Genomic DNA, 15,909 nt, shown 5'->3' on the forward strand with positions numbered 1-15,909 from the left:
TTGAATTCACCCGGTAACTTTGCATAAATAAAATGCAAAAGCCGTGAAAAGCAGGGCCACTGAGAGAAAATTCAGGCTCATGTGCTTATTATTTCTGCGGCTCCTTCCAAGCAATTAAGTGATAACTAAAATATAATATTTAAAGATTCACTAACATGTATGCGATTTTTTATATAAACTAGGCCATAACTCTCCGACACGCGGTCCGCAGACTTTTGGTAGATTTTGTACAATAAAATCATAAGTTGAACTTTACAATAAAGAAAATAAATATGCAAAAAATAATAAAATTCTAAATATTGTTTTATATAGCTAGATCAACCCTAGAAAAATATCCTCGTAAATAACCGTCAAGACGTAAGGACGTTGTTGTCTTACTGTATGTCTTTATTTCCCGGGATCGGAGCGCTTACAAGACATCTTTTGTAGCTACCAAATTCAGAGCCGGTCTGCTCAGCTCTCCGGGCTCTAGAAAACCCAAGGTCATTTGGGGTATTTTCCTGACGGAGCTAAAAAACAAGGTTATCAAGAAAATATTTGTTTAAATACTATCTCGAATTTTTTTAACGGTGTGGAAATATTCCCGAGAGAGCTAAAAATAATAAAATGAAATTTTATATTTAAAATCCATCTCGTATTTTTTTTTTAAATTGTTAAGAAAAATCACAAAATAAAAATAGCGAAACAATTTGCCGATCTCAAATTAGCTAGAAAGTTCGAAACATGAAACACGAAGCAGATGAACTATATATCACGGGCAAGAACAATGGACGCGACCGAGAACTATAACTACCTTCCGGAGCCCACATTTGGAGCTGCTCGAGCACCGAAGGGTTGTCTACTATGCTTTTAAGCAATTTCCAAAAGTATTTAATTATATAAACACTTCTGCGAGTTGATAACGAAACGTATCCCAGCGCTCCAAAAATAAAAGCACTGGGAAACAGGAACGGATAATACCCGTATTCTTTCAAGTATAAATACCAAAGGAACTTACGCTATACTTTTTTTAGTCTCAATTTATAACAATCCATATAATATAGCCAGATTTTAGTATGCTGCAGACTAAAGCACCATAAAGAGTGCGCAACACTATATATAAGTATTTTCGAAGTAGCGCGTTTCTTAAGATAAATAAGTGAGTCTCTGTAGTGTGCAGGCTGAATTTCCAGTGTTTTTTGTAAGTCACGTCTAGATCCGTAGCACAGGATGACCTATCTAAATTATATCTTTGTTAAAATTATGACTTTGAAAATGAAATTGTGTGACATTGATTTACATTGAAAGACAATCGGTTATAGCAAGCCCATTTCCATAAAGAAGGAATCAAGGAAATTCGAAATTGACAGCACTCTCTTGAAAATTTTCAAGTTGATGAAATTGAACGATTTATCGAAATAGCAATGGACCTAAGTTTTATATATACTTGACAAACTGATATCTATTGGAGATGGTAGTAATTTGAGAATAGCTTTATGTGACCTTAAGAAATTGAGCTTTATCAAACGCCTTTTCAAAATCTGTGTATATATCGTCAAGGTTTAGGTTAACGAGAGTGGATTGAGATTGTGCCGAAATTGAATTTGTAAATAACGTCGAGCGCATGGTCGTAATTAGCAGCGTTTGTTTCCATCGCGTCTCCTGTGTTGCCATGCGCGTGCGCGCGGGGGGCGCGGCGCTCGCAGTCGCAGTCGCAGTCTTCGGTCGCTGTCGGGCGGCGCGGCGTTGTGTTCGGTTGTCGCGATTCGGTGCGCGCCGTGTGCGATGATCGTCGGCCATGTTTCGCTGCATCCCGCTGTTCAAGGGCTGCAACAGGCAGGTGGAGAGCGTAGACAAGCGCCACTGCTCGTTGCCCACCGTCCCCGAGGACGTGCTGCGCTACTCTCGCAGTCTCGAGGAGCTGCTGCTCGACGCTAACCACATCAGGGACCTGCCCAAGGTATTTTATCGACATTTATAAAAAAAACAAATGAAAATCAATTTTATTTTCTCAAAAAATATATTGTATTAAAATTATCAAAAAACTGAATGTATTTGTAAAATTCCCCTAAACAACTAAATTCAATGTACGACTAAAATGAATACTATTGACTGATTGTTTTGTTTCAACACCACTTTTATCAGCATCAATATAAACAGCGAAACAGATCATTGTTTTGCACCTGACTAAAAGTTGATCAATTAGATTATTAAGTATGAATACAATCTAATTTCTATTTTATTTCTCCCAACCATTTTACCTGGAATTGTCACGACTATTGTCAAAGCCCATACCTATGGTTCTCAATCTAAACTGCGTTATTATGAAAATAATATTTTTGCAATTATATTATATGAAAATGAAAATGATTTATCATTTACATATGTATGGCGATAACAATAAATTTCAACAAGTCCGTGCACTGCGAGTGTCGATATAACAAAATAAAAGTAAGTTAAATGAAACCAAGTATAGTGACATTTTGCCCTTTATAACAATATTATGACTTATAATAAGCGTGAATCGAATGAGGCATACAGGCAAAAGACAATTATCGTCAAATCAGACAGCTGTCAATAATCACGCGTGTTCTAAGTGCCAAGTGGGGCAACAGTTTCTTAGTCACTGGTCGTTTCTTTAATATTTTAACTTCATTTATATTTATACTATTTATTTAAATGACATACATTTTTTAGCCAAATTCAAGAGCTTTCCGACGAATCATAACTATACATTCAACCAATTGTTGTATGTCCACGCCTCTAGAGAGTGAAATTTGCTCGATGGACATTTCGAAGGTCACCCATTATGCACAAAACTAGTATATTTTCTCTGTATTTGATTACTTATTCCATTATGTCCGAAGAATCGGTTTTATCGTCACTTTCATTCTTGTAATTATCGTGGTTATGGTGAATTACTGCGCGAGTATACAAGGAAGAACCCCCCATATATTATTATAAATAGGTATGTAGAATTGATTTGGTTGACCAAGAAATCTTTGTTTATACAGCTGAAATGCTTCATTTCCAAGTGTCTCTTTAACTTACTGGGCACTGAACACAATACACATTGGTTTCTCTTCCTCACTAGATTTGCTTACAGTAAACCCCAAATTTAAATATGAAACGTCATGTATCATTATCTTTTTGAGGCACGGGAAACGGACGTTTTTCAAATGAACAACCAATCTAAAAACATCCGTTTTTCGTAGGTCAACCTTTAGATCTGAAAAAAAAATGATTAAATGTTAATTAAAAATCAATAATTTATGGTAAAAAAACAGGATGTGGTAACAATCGAGAATAGCTTAAAATATAAACAACTTATATTCAATTGCTCAGTATAAAGTTTTTATGTTTATACTATAAACATAGAAAGTTCAGTATGTTAAGTTAGGTTATTCAGAGAATAACGACAGAGCGGCAGCAGCGAAGAGCACGCTTTTCTTGCTGTGTTGACATCTGACAATATTGGCCTAAAATGCTAATAATGACCATGTATCATTATACTGTCCATCTGTCAACATAATACTGACCGTTTATAAATACAAGCCAAATTCAACTAAGTGATCCATTCACGGTCACCCTAAAACCGCGGACCCCAGTTTGAGTAACACTGCTATAGATGAACGAACATTAATATTTGCATGGGAGGATAAAAAAATGTTGCGGTGTGCACTAAGCGTGGCTCATTGAATAGGTACTATCACTTTATAAATATTTTTAAATACCTATATTATGTTAAAAAAACATTATGTAAAGAAAAACAATGAAGAGATGTTTTTAAAACGTGATCGAAAATCATATTTTCATATGGAAATATCCAAACATCAAGTATGTAAATATGTAATATAAATACATGCATATATTTAGTGTTTCATATATTATAGTAGGTAATTATAAAAACAGTAAATACCGTGTGCTTAAAAATATGTTGAGGATCATTGACGTAGTGTGAATTGCAATAGTGAACAATTAACTAAATACTATTTAAAAGGATAATGCGAAACATTCTTTATTTTATCATTGCATTCTTAGGTGTTTTTTTTTCTCAGGTAATGGTCCCAACAAGTATAGGATATACCTTAAATAAATGATAAAGCTTAATTGTTGTGATTAAATCAATTACACCGCAGTGGATTTAATAAGGAAAAATATTGGACTGCAAAGGGTTAAAGATATTTCACAGTTGACCAAGTTATTACCGAAGTTAAAATACTAGAGTTATTTGAGAGAATGCAGATCAGTTCAAAGTAGCGATGACGAATGAGGGACATAAACTATAACAAGTTCAATTTTAGAAGGCCTCTAACTAGTCAATAATACAGATGAAACTATACAATTCCAATGCAATTCGATCGTTCATATGACACATTAGGAACTAACCGTAACAGTAATTGGCATTCAAAACTATTCAAAGAAGTAATATCTACATTACACGACTATTTTTGTTCTGTGTAAATATTTTCTATGATAATATTTTGGTCGCATTAAACGTTTAAATATTGGTATAACGGTTACATAAAAACTTCTCAGTCACAGTTCGTCCTGCACCTACCCGATTCGATACCAAAAATTGAACTATGTCACGTTATATTCTAAAGTTGCTGAAATATATTTTTGTCTGGAAAAAAAGGAACAGTCGAAAAAATTATTTCTATGAATACAAGACATTGGGAAATTTGTTTTACATTGTTTATTTTATGAACACAACTAGTTCAGATTTCTAGATTGTTTGTATTCAAAATCTAAAATTATTTTGTTGTCACCAAAAATTAGCTAGAAAACGTTTTGCAACGTGTTACAATTTCAAAATCAAATTTTCTCCGATTTTTTTGCTACAGGTATAAAAATGTTATCTCTGAATTTATCCTAAAGTGCATAGATAGATAAAGAGATAAACAATATTCAATGCCAATTATTTTACACTGGATATAGAGATAGTAGAATTGTTTTTTAGGTATGTATTGTATTTTTAATTTCGAATGGTTTTAATTTATTCCATCTACCTGACATCCATCTTATTATCATTTGATAGTTCAATAAACCCAACTTTAATATATCGAATTTTATAAATGATTAGTTTAATCGATGGCAATGTTGTGAGATTATCCATCATGGAAAAAAATTGGATCGATACATAATGTGTTTTTGATAAATAATTATAACCATACACCATTTTTTAGTGAGCTTTTTAATATCGCTTCAGTACAAAATATGGTTTGGAATGAGTAATGTATGAAGTTCCATTTTCAACTTTAGTTTTTATTTTGTAATGATTTCAGTTGATTTTGACAAATCACGAAGTACATTATTTGATCGATTAATACCTATCTTTAATGCGATATCCCTTATATTTTGACGTAGGTTAACCGCAGTTGTTTTCAGTAGTTAAAGGTCGCACCGATCTCTCTTCGTCGAGTGTTGATAATTTTCTAGGTCGAAATTTGAAAACCATAGTTAACTATTTCGAACATCGAACATGCCTTTATGGCGTTATGGTTTTTAATAAACTCTTAGTCGGTTTCCAGAATAAGAAGAGTATTCGTTAACTCAAATTTATACACATTATTTTCGTGGTACTACGATTTGATCAGAAATATCGACATTATATGAAAATCTATAAACAATTGTATTTTCATACATTGCGAATCCAATTATTACACAAGAATTAACCGTATGTAATTATCAAGAAAACGGGAAAAACCTGATATAGAGATAATCGCCCGCAGACATGATCTATGACTGCGTGAAAATGAGTTTAGTCATTGCATTTACATACTGTTACATTAGCCCCATCGACGAAATTGTAACGTCCGTTTCTTTTAATTCTAAAGATAGTTTAATATTTGTACATAGTATTTCGAAATATTATTTTGTACGACGATTCTAGCTGTATCGCTCAATTTTTTTTATTTATAAGTTATTGCTTCTCAGACTATTTCTGAAAAAATCTGTATTTTATTAGCAATTTGTATACATAAATGTATTGCACGCAGTGTAATATAATGTTTTTTAATTATGCAGATTACGTAGAATTTGTATTTTTTCGATCAAGTTAACAAACACTTATTCTGTTACTTAAACTATTATTCGATAAACATATAATTTGTTTATTACAATAATTACAATTTAACTAAATCACAACGCTTAACTTGAAATAATTCGCGACCATATAATATCGAATTACCTTTTTTTTATGAGTGTTGCTTCACGCGAAAGACTAAAAAAACGATCGGAGACCTTGCACTTGTCTCTTCTTCGTTTACCTGCACCTCTAGCCGCTCACCTCGAATTCCAACTCCGTATCGGCGATGAATCATAATAATTACGAAGCATTCCTTGCATATCGACACACTCGAACGTTCGGCGACGCTCCCAAGAAAAATCAGATGTCATCGATTCCGATTTTCCGCTCAAATTTCCCAGAACTCGACGAAACCGTCTTCGGAATTTGCTTGCTTAAACAATCAGAGGCGAAGACACACAAACTGTTTAAAATGATCTAATTTACATAATCAAACAGTGTCGAAAATCAGAATCCATAATCGTTACATTGTCATGTGACGTTGAATACTTTAATGTCAATAATAAATGGCATTTTAATTCAGACCCATTATTTTAATGGAACAGATGTCACCAAACTACTGTTGTGGGAGATATTCATCCGGCCTGCGACTCTTTAAAGATGCAAACCAAAGTCCATGTAACATCCTTCCCGTCCCGCGTTGCCAGAATACCGCCTAGCTCCAGGGTAACCAATCATACCTCACATTAGCACTAAAATCAACTTTGAATTCATGACGATAATTACTATTTTAATTTAATTATTTAATAAAAAAAGTTAAATACTGATTAAGTTATTACATTAGACACGTTATAAATAACAACGTGTTTCCGCAAATGTTGAAGCAATAAAGATTGCGCTGAAGTTTCGCGAGACCGACATTTGAAGCGAGGAGTTTGTAAACCTAATTTTAACGAGTGGGTGATTATCGTGAATATTACTACCGTATAAATTTCAAACACTAACTAGTAATCGGGTTAAAGGGAGCGAAGTTAGAATGCTTCATCCTCCCGCGGACGGATTAAGCATTTTATCTATGTTGCCATTCGTTCGTAAATATCTCCTACGGATTAGGAGATATTTGCTTTGTATTAACCGTTTTCGTGCCATTGTATATTTCGTAATACATGACCCCATTGACAGAATTATTAAAATATATATATGTCAAGTGTTAACGACTTTTCAAGGACTCTTATAACCCAAAAGGAGCCTCCGGATGCCGTTTCCGGTGCATTTGGACAACATTTGCAGCTGTTAAAAATCAATGTTCTAAGGTTGTCACGACAAAAAAATATTGAATTAATTTTTGCTTATTAGCAAAATAACATTTTTATTCAAAAAGTAAATAAAAAATATTTTTTGCATATAGAAGTATCATATTATAAAGGCACACCCCTAAATGACTACGTTTTAACCCTTGAGAAACTAAAATAGTTTTATTCCAGTTCTACACCAATTATTATTTGTTATTAAAAATTCGCTTCGTATATTATAAACTACGTTGAAAAGAATCACATATGCGTAGCGATTGAGCTCCGTATGTGACGCCTGGCATTAGAACGGTTAATAAACTTTATATAAGTATTCTCACTGCGCGGTTTAATTGTAATCTATGAATAAAATGGACAAAAATTACGCTTTTTTGAGAATAAAAGTATTAAATAATCGCAACTTGCACTTTCTTAAAAGTAAAAGCGGTTTATTTTAAAAAATAATTATATTGCAAATTAAGCATCGAATTTTTGTTCACTAAAAATATTAAAATTACAAATTTTCTCGCTGCGTTTGTGATTTGTCTTGTTATCCTTTTTACGTAAACTCATATATAATACATTACAAATGTTTTTTTTTCTTTTTGCGAATATTTTTGTAGTATTTATTTTATCTACAATATATTTTATAAAACAATATTTGAAGTAGCTTCGAGCTTTGTCATCCATGTTGTATACAAATTGAAAACGTCCTATCTAAATTTAGAACGATTCGAGAAAGCCCGTACTCAATTGGCATGAAATCCTATATATCCATAGAAAGCGTAGATTCGAAAGAGTCGCTTGAAAATTTCTTCTATCTATCCATCAGATTACATCCTGAGCGGGCTACGTAATGACGACGTAAAGACAAAGATCCTGTTTGGGAGTAATGTCCTTGTTATAGTCTCGTCTTAAAAATAACGAGCGTCCATCATACAAAAATAATACCTATGAATAATAAATCGAGAGAGTGCTACGTCATATATATATACGTATTAAATCGTACTAAACAAATCTGAAACGGAGCATGTTCACTATTACTTTTTTTATCATATGGAACCATGTGGCTTTGGATCCGCAACAATAGCATATGGCGTTTCCATTATATATTTATTTTAAATGAAGTAACAATTGCATAATATCGGCAGTTCGTTTGATGTTATCGTCACTTGTTGCGTGCGTTATTGCTTCAAGAGTTGATTCGCTTCACGCGTGTAAAAGTGAGTTAGTAGAATAATTATAATATTGCTGCTGTGTATTGTTTGTAATGGTAATCAATTTATTTTTCCAACACAAAGTGTTTGAATATAGTAACTTCGAACTCTTGAATAGTAAACACGTATTTGTTGATCTTTGTTTAATGAAAAAAAATAACATTTTGAATAATGGGAGAAATTTGTCCTTCAGAAATGTTTTTACAGAGCTGTACATTGTATGAAGTTCATATGAAAAGAAATGCAATAGCTGCTACAAAAAATATTTGTGCTATTTATGGCTACAAATTGGATGTCAGATCAAAAAATATTTTTGCAATTATGGCGACAAATTCGATCACACAACGTATCCAACAGTAATCATCAAAGAATTATCAGTCAACTACCCAAATTATTGGCAAGAGATAAAATTTTTTTTGACTACCTATTAATTGTCTGATCACTACTCTGTATTCTTTTGCGGAAAAATAACAATTACAGCCAGTTCTCTAAAATCAGATCCACTGGTAACAAAAAATGACTCCATTTTTCTAACGTGTCTAAGAAAAACAGTGGTTATATCACACAAGAAAGACAATTCCAACCCCTAAATCCAGATTACATCCACTTTTGTTTGTATGGTGGTATTCCAAGGGAATTATTTATTTTAAAGTGTTAAAACAGTGATGACAGAAGAGTATAGTAGACTTTTAACTCGATCGAATGTTGCATTGAGTGAAAAAAGAACCATCTCTAGTGTATAGGCAAAAATATATTCTCCAACGTAACATCACACTACTAAATTTCAGCCCTCATATTCACTGTACTTGACCCCTTCTGATTATCACTAGTTTATTTTAATGAAGCATTTCTTCAGGGACGACATTTCAGCTTTTTCTAGGCTAGCAAAAGTTCACTAATCATAGTATTTCATTCATTTTTAAAGAAATAAAATCGTAAAATCGAATGAAGCACATCTAAACCGAATTTTGCCCAATAGGAGAGCGCAAAAAAATATCCCTTTTCAAAAGTTAAAAATCCACGTCAAAAGCAATAAAATCGTGCCGTCGCAGTGGAAATGCACGTTACTGCACGTTAAGTGATAATTGTTTTTGCGCACTCCTATTGACCAAAACTTGGTTTGCATAAACTTTACTGCCAAATTTAAAGTTTAATAAACATATTAGAGCAGTTAAATTATATTTTCGCTAGTAGAAATATATATCTACTGATGAAAATGTATTAGGACTTCACTAGTGAAAATAGAAATTTACTGAAAAATACACATTCTCTGTAACATTTATACAGCGCATGTAAATAAATAATGATATGTATGTAAATTTATATATTACTACATATGAAAAAGTTGAAATTATATAATTTTACTATCACCTGCCGGATAAATTATATTTTGCCTGGTGAAATTAAATATTGACTGGTGAAAATATATTCAGATTTCACTGAAATGTCATTTTATAAAAAATGTTTTCTGAATAAATTCGAAACTGTTTTTTAGATTTCCTTTAAGGGATAACCTGAGAAATTCTGCTTTAGAATCAGGGACGTCATTTCAGCTTTTTCCAGGGGAGAGGCAAAAGTAAGCTAGTCAGTTGTCGGCTTTTTTTTAATATTTTCATTTCTTTAAGATTTGTAATATATTATTAAATTACATTTTTCAGCCAAATTTTATGGGGGGCAAAAACGCCCCCTTCCCTTTAATGACGCACTGCATTTTTAAGAGAAAAATATTAAATTAACTAGAACAGGGGTCGGCAACATAATTTGGATGCGGGCTATTTGAAATCATTGGATTCGTAGACTAGGGTTTTTTAATATAAATAATACATTAATATATTTCATATTTTATTTTTTAAATTTAATAAGCAGTACAATTAATTATATACAATTTTTTATTACTTAGTTATATATGTATTAAGAATTTGGTATTTTTGCTACAAATTTATTTAAATCTATTTATTATTTCCATCTGTAAATGCTAACTTGAAGCGTTGAAAATAAATGTTCATCTGTAATTCTCGTTCTACATTTATTTTTAATGTAACTCGTTTTAAAAAATGTCTGTTTTTAAATATATAATATGTGCTAGCAAACATAGTAATTTTTTTAAAGCAGAGAATACGGAAATGAATAGTCCATTAAAAAAATCCATTAATGTCACTGATTTAAGTCTTAACTTGTCACTTCTTTATTATTTATTATTTTTATCTATAAATAATCCGGAACATCTTCAAAACAGGGAGCGAAGGGATTTTGAAAATGACGAATTTATATTAAACGCTTATGAAAATATTTAAATTGTCTTGAAAATTCGTATCGTAACGATTTAAAACACTGAAAATTTACTTATTAGTTAAACTGTCCCCTTTTATTTTTTAAATATTAATTTACAATATCTACAATTATATAGATTTTTTCATGATGTTGTTTTTAATAATTTAGTTTCATTTCGGACGCTTTAAATTCTCAAAATTGTTCATGAATTAATTATTTTCTTTCGCCCTGAACTTTAAAATTTAAATCGTTTTCGTGATATCTACCAAAACCGCTAGTTGACGAAGCCATTCCGAGTTTGCCAGTTCTGGTAGTTCTTTACCTTTTTCCATGATCAACATATATTTCATAATTTAGTAAAAAGAAACGTTTTTTCATATTTCCTGTACTGAGTCACCTGATATCTGTGTAATAGATAATATCTTCATATTGTGGTACAATCTTGATTAGATATTCTTGAAACTTGCGGTGATTTAAACTGCGAATTTTGATAAAATTAATTATTTGTACAATAAAATCCATAAGTTGTTAAATTTTTAACATCCTAAAACATGAAACATATTGGTAAATAATACAGTGAATAGTCACTAGTGTAACGTAACCCAACTCTATTTTTTTTGTGAAATCCGAACAGATATATTATGATTTTTACTACTCATGTTTATAACCCTACATCTCTCACTTTAACCCCAACGAATTTATTGTATCTTCTACTCTCAAAAATATATCTTCTCACGTAGCTCTTCCTTTTAAACTATTTCTTTCAAAATATTAAAATTTTCGTCAATATCACGAATCAATTATGATAATCGCGCAGTATCTTTCAAATCGCAGCTTTCATCCATCACAGTACAATCATATTGAAAGTCATTTGCATTCAAAATATCTTAAATATAATTTATTCAATTCATCTTGTAATCATGCAAGCCGGTAAACTGGCGTCCTTAATTAATTGTTGCTTTTCCGAACATTCTTCAATCATCACGTATTTTAAAAATTCTCCATCTGTATATGCTTTTTCAGATTTAGCATACTTAGTTAGTACGTACAGTAGATTCGTTTTGAATACAAATATTCTTATAACAGTTTTGTTGATTGCTAAGGAATCCTCTTAAATCTTTTACTTTGATTACTTTTACATGGTCTTTAAGGCAGCCAAATTTTTCGTTGTCGTTTTGCATTATGCTCCTTCATAACAGCTATCGATTCATGACATACGAGACAGCATAGTTTTCCATTGTGTTGTATAAAAAAATTATCGTTCGTCTAGCGTTCATTAAATATATTTATTTTTATCCCTAACACCCACGGTACGCTTATTGACACCAAAAGTTGGTATTTAGGTAAAGAAAGTATCATCTTTTTAGATTAGCTCAACATAGTAGATAAAAACATTATATCACACAATTGAGCACATTTGAATAGATCGAAACTTGGAAAGATTTCACAGATATCCCGAATATATTTTGTAAATGTCACAAGTAGATTACTTTAGAATTCTTTTAGGAATACTATCTTACTCAAATAAACCTTTCATTGTTTCCAGAGAACCATGCTTACTATAGTTACATAAATATACCAGAAGAAGGTTCTTCAGGAGGAGTAGATAAATATAACTAATCAACGTTATATCGAACAATTAATTTTCAACGCTCAATTTACGTACGCTCAAGCGTTGATTTAGGCAGAAAGGGCTATAATTTTTGTGGCATTCGATAGAATTTGTTTATATCTGGGGTAACCAATAAGGGAGGGTGTCATATTTTAAGCAGTGTCTTAAAGTGTAACTATGAAAAATATAGATGATGTAGTATAGAAGGCAACTGGAAACCACTAAACTATGGCCGCCACTAAAAAATAATAAGTTTCAAATAAGGAAATTTCAAATATTGATTATTAATAGGTTGCTCCTTAAAATCGTTCCTTCACACCGAGTCACTATTTACAAGCTATGTTTTTCAAAAAGTTTATTGGGCTACCAGTCTCCAATTTTGGGTCGAGACTGCCATTGTTTTAATCAAGTTTCCGGCGTACACAGCAAGGTGTAACTAACTGAACACTAAACGTATTCGCTCTTTTATGACGAATATTGCTACACAATTTTCACAATCAAAATGTTGTTAAAGACCACTTCTAACCAAAATACACTTCGAGCTAACGCCGAATACATTTTGGAATGGAAATTAAATTCACACTTACTCCCAATTGTGACGTTGCACATCCATACCGGTCGTGTCGTTCGTATGTAATACACCAATGCCTATTAATTTATTATAGTCGCTACAGGTATGTTTTATACGACTATTATCAAATCGAATTGTTGTACACATCTAAACTTGTTGACAATTGATACGGTGTATTGATAAGACGTGTTTTATGTGCTGTATAAATATATTGTCGCTCAGTTTGTGATACACTTCATACTGTTTGATTGCCCTGATTTTACAATAGAGCTGTTGATATTTTATAAAATAGTAAATATGCTCGTTTATGCAATTGTTCTGCGAGACAAATATCATCCGATTAATCTACATATATGATTTTGATTAACATTGCCTTTTGTATCGATCTTTATATGGGATTGTAATAGACGGAATAAAAACGACAAACAGCTTTGTTTATCGTTAAATACATGAAAAATAGCATCGGTTCGAAAAAATATAATATATTTCTTTTTCGCGCCGGTTAACCCAAATGCGACTGTCACTCGCGACAGCCTAGGTAGGAGATCGGGCCAAGCTGCAGTTGCTAATAAACGTATAATTATAGTTCTGATCTGTCATAATATATTGTGACATTTTCACATATGAAAATATCGAGTTGAAGGATATTATGAATATAATTTTTTTAGAAAAAAAATATGCGAATTAAACCCTCATTTAACGTTTGGTTAAAATCAAATGAGAGTATCTGCATTAATTGATGCATTTTATTATGTATAATAAATATCCCAAATTATATATTATCTCTTCGCGTTCATTTTTATCATGTTTCTACTGTTTAATTTAAATTTAAAAAAAATATTTATGAAATAAATGTGTTAAAAACCAAAATGTTGCAAATGCTATCTTATGACTGCATTACGTGCTTCAGAAATAGCCAGAAAATATATAGCAATATATATGTTGCGATAAATGTTAAGCAATAGAAATGACTTCTAAGTGAAATTTTATATTATGTTTTAAAAAGTGATATACCTAATTGAGTCTTTGTCTTGTCTTATTAGGCCAAAAAATTACTTATATATGAAGTCCTATAGGACTTTTAGTAACACCACCAAGGTGTTTGCTTTTAGTCAATTTTCAAAAAAAAACTTTAAAGCCATTTAAGGTTATATTTATTATCAGGCAAATAATAACCTAATAACGCCAAAGTTTTTATATAAAAAAACTTTTCGTTTCTTGTTATATTATATTTATTAAAATTTTAAAATTGTTATGTATTAATTAATTATTCTTTTTATTTATTTATGTTATAAGGTTATAATCTATATACGTCGCTTAATAATGTATTATATACAAACGTTGCTTATTCATGTGTAGTTAATGTATTATACACATCATAGAAATAATCCCACACAAAAGTTGCAGGATTGAATATTAGCTGAAATAAATGATAAAATATAAAACATTTTTAAGAAATATAGTGAAGTGAAATTTAGTAACTATGCAGCATATACAATGCTTAATACATAACAACAAAATTTTAGTATTAAAAATAATTTGAGAGGGTGTATTTTTCTTTCAAGTATTTTAATTTATGGACGCGTTGCTTCTAAAAGTAATTATTTTAAATAAAATCTTTATTATTATTAAAATAAGTGTTTACATTTTATGTTTATATTAACCGTGGTCAAATCTAAATTAATAAACTTAACTTAATTAAATTAAAACCAAATCAACATTACCGAAAGAAAAACATTAAAATAGGATGGATATACGTGTTTTATTTGATTAATCATAAACAGTTTATCAACGTAATGATGGTTTAAACCGTATATTTATCAACACATCGTGTTCAACTAGAACTGTCATATACAATGTCTACCTTGACAGTTGATAGACGCGTGATTTTTTTTTAGTCCTGAGTCGTTACATTTAAACGTTTTTATGTATTAAATTGCTCAATCGCATTTTCATTTTATTGAAAAAATAAGAAAAAATCTTTTAGGTTAAAAAATATTAATAAGATAAATATTATTTTTTCAAGCAATCGATACACTATTGTAATATAATCTCATATAATTAAAACGGTATATTTACAATTAATAAACATTCCATTCATTACTTGGAACACATAATATGGTTTAAATCAAAAGGTCGTAAAGCTTTTGACCAAAATTACAGGACTGAGAATCTAAATATTAGGCTGTTAAAAACCCCGGTGACAGAGCCAGTTTCGGCTCTAAGAAAACCGAGGATTTTTTTTAAATGAACAGCATCGTGAGAACGTTTTTCCACAGATTAATATTATTATTTTTTTAAATATCCGCCAGGAAGGATAACACGTGCATTTGGGATTTCCATCGAAACGATTATTCGTAGTCGACCCAACGGCCACTCTTTTGTAATTGGCCGTCCCACCGAAATACACGGAAAAAAGGGCCATGAGTATAAATGTGGAAACGCGGGCAACCAACGATCACTTTCTCCGACACTTATACTGACATTCACATTTCGGAGTTCAAAGCATCAGAACTTCAGGAGTTTTTAAACTTGGAACTCATTAAATTCGTACGAACTTCGACCCAAATTCAGACCATCGAAGATCGTAAAAGCCGCCGCTTCTCTCTTCGCATCCTCTGATCCAGCTGGACGTCCGAAATCCAAAATTGAACCCTCTTAGAAGACGTCTGAACCAATGGAAAACTTACATTCAAAACAAATATAAACACCCCTAACGTGGTCTAGGACAACAATATAATTATTAGTTTTCTGGCAATTTCTTAACGGAAAATAGTGTTTTAGTGCGAAACTTTTAGTTTGCGAGTAAAATATTTCAAATATTGCGTGGGTGAATTTATCTTATTGAAAATTTTCAAGTAATTGTACAAAAAATTAACCCCGTTCGGTCAAGTGATTCTTGTTTTTTTATTCTTTGATTATATGCTAACTATATTAAT

At 31.4% G+C, this 15,909-nt stretch overlaps 1 protein-coding gene across 33 annotated transcripts in view; it reads left to right on the forward strand.

The window, feature by feature from the left end:
* The first annotated feature begins 1,625 nt into the window (after window positions 1-1,625).
* Window positions 1,626-15,909, forward strand: part of scrib (scribble planar cell polarity protein) — a 92,750-nt gene continuing 78,466 nt past the window's right edge. For all 33 annotated transcript variants that reach the window (XM_088203696.1, XM_088203699.1, XM_088203712.1 and 30 more), the window contains exon 1: window positions 1,626-1,939. In XM_088203696.1, coding sequence (XP_088059822.1) covers window positions 1,778-1,939 — 162 coding nt within the window. In that variant the 5' untranslated portion in view covers window positions 1,626-1,777. The remainder of the gene's footprint in view (window positions 1,940-15,909) is intronic.

Source organism: Plectrocnemia conspersa, unplaced genomic scaffold (assembly GCF_051122295.1).
Source record: "Plectrocnemia conspersa isolate PC_06_02 unplaced genomic scaffold, ASM5112229v1 ptg000014l, whole genome shotgun sequence".
Classification (NCBI taxonomy): Eukaryota; Metazoa; Arthropoda; class Insecta; order Trichoptera; family Polycentropodidae; genus Plectrocnemia; species Plectrocnemia conspersa.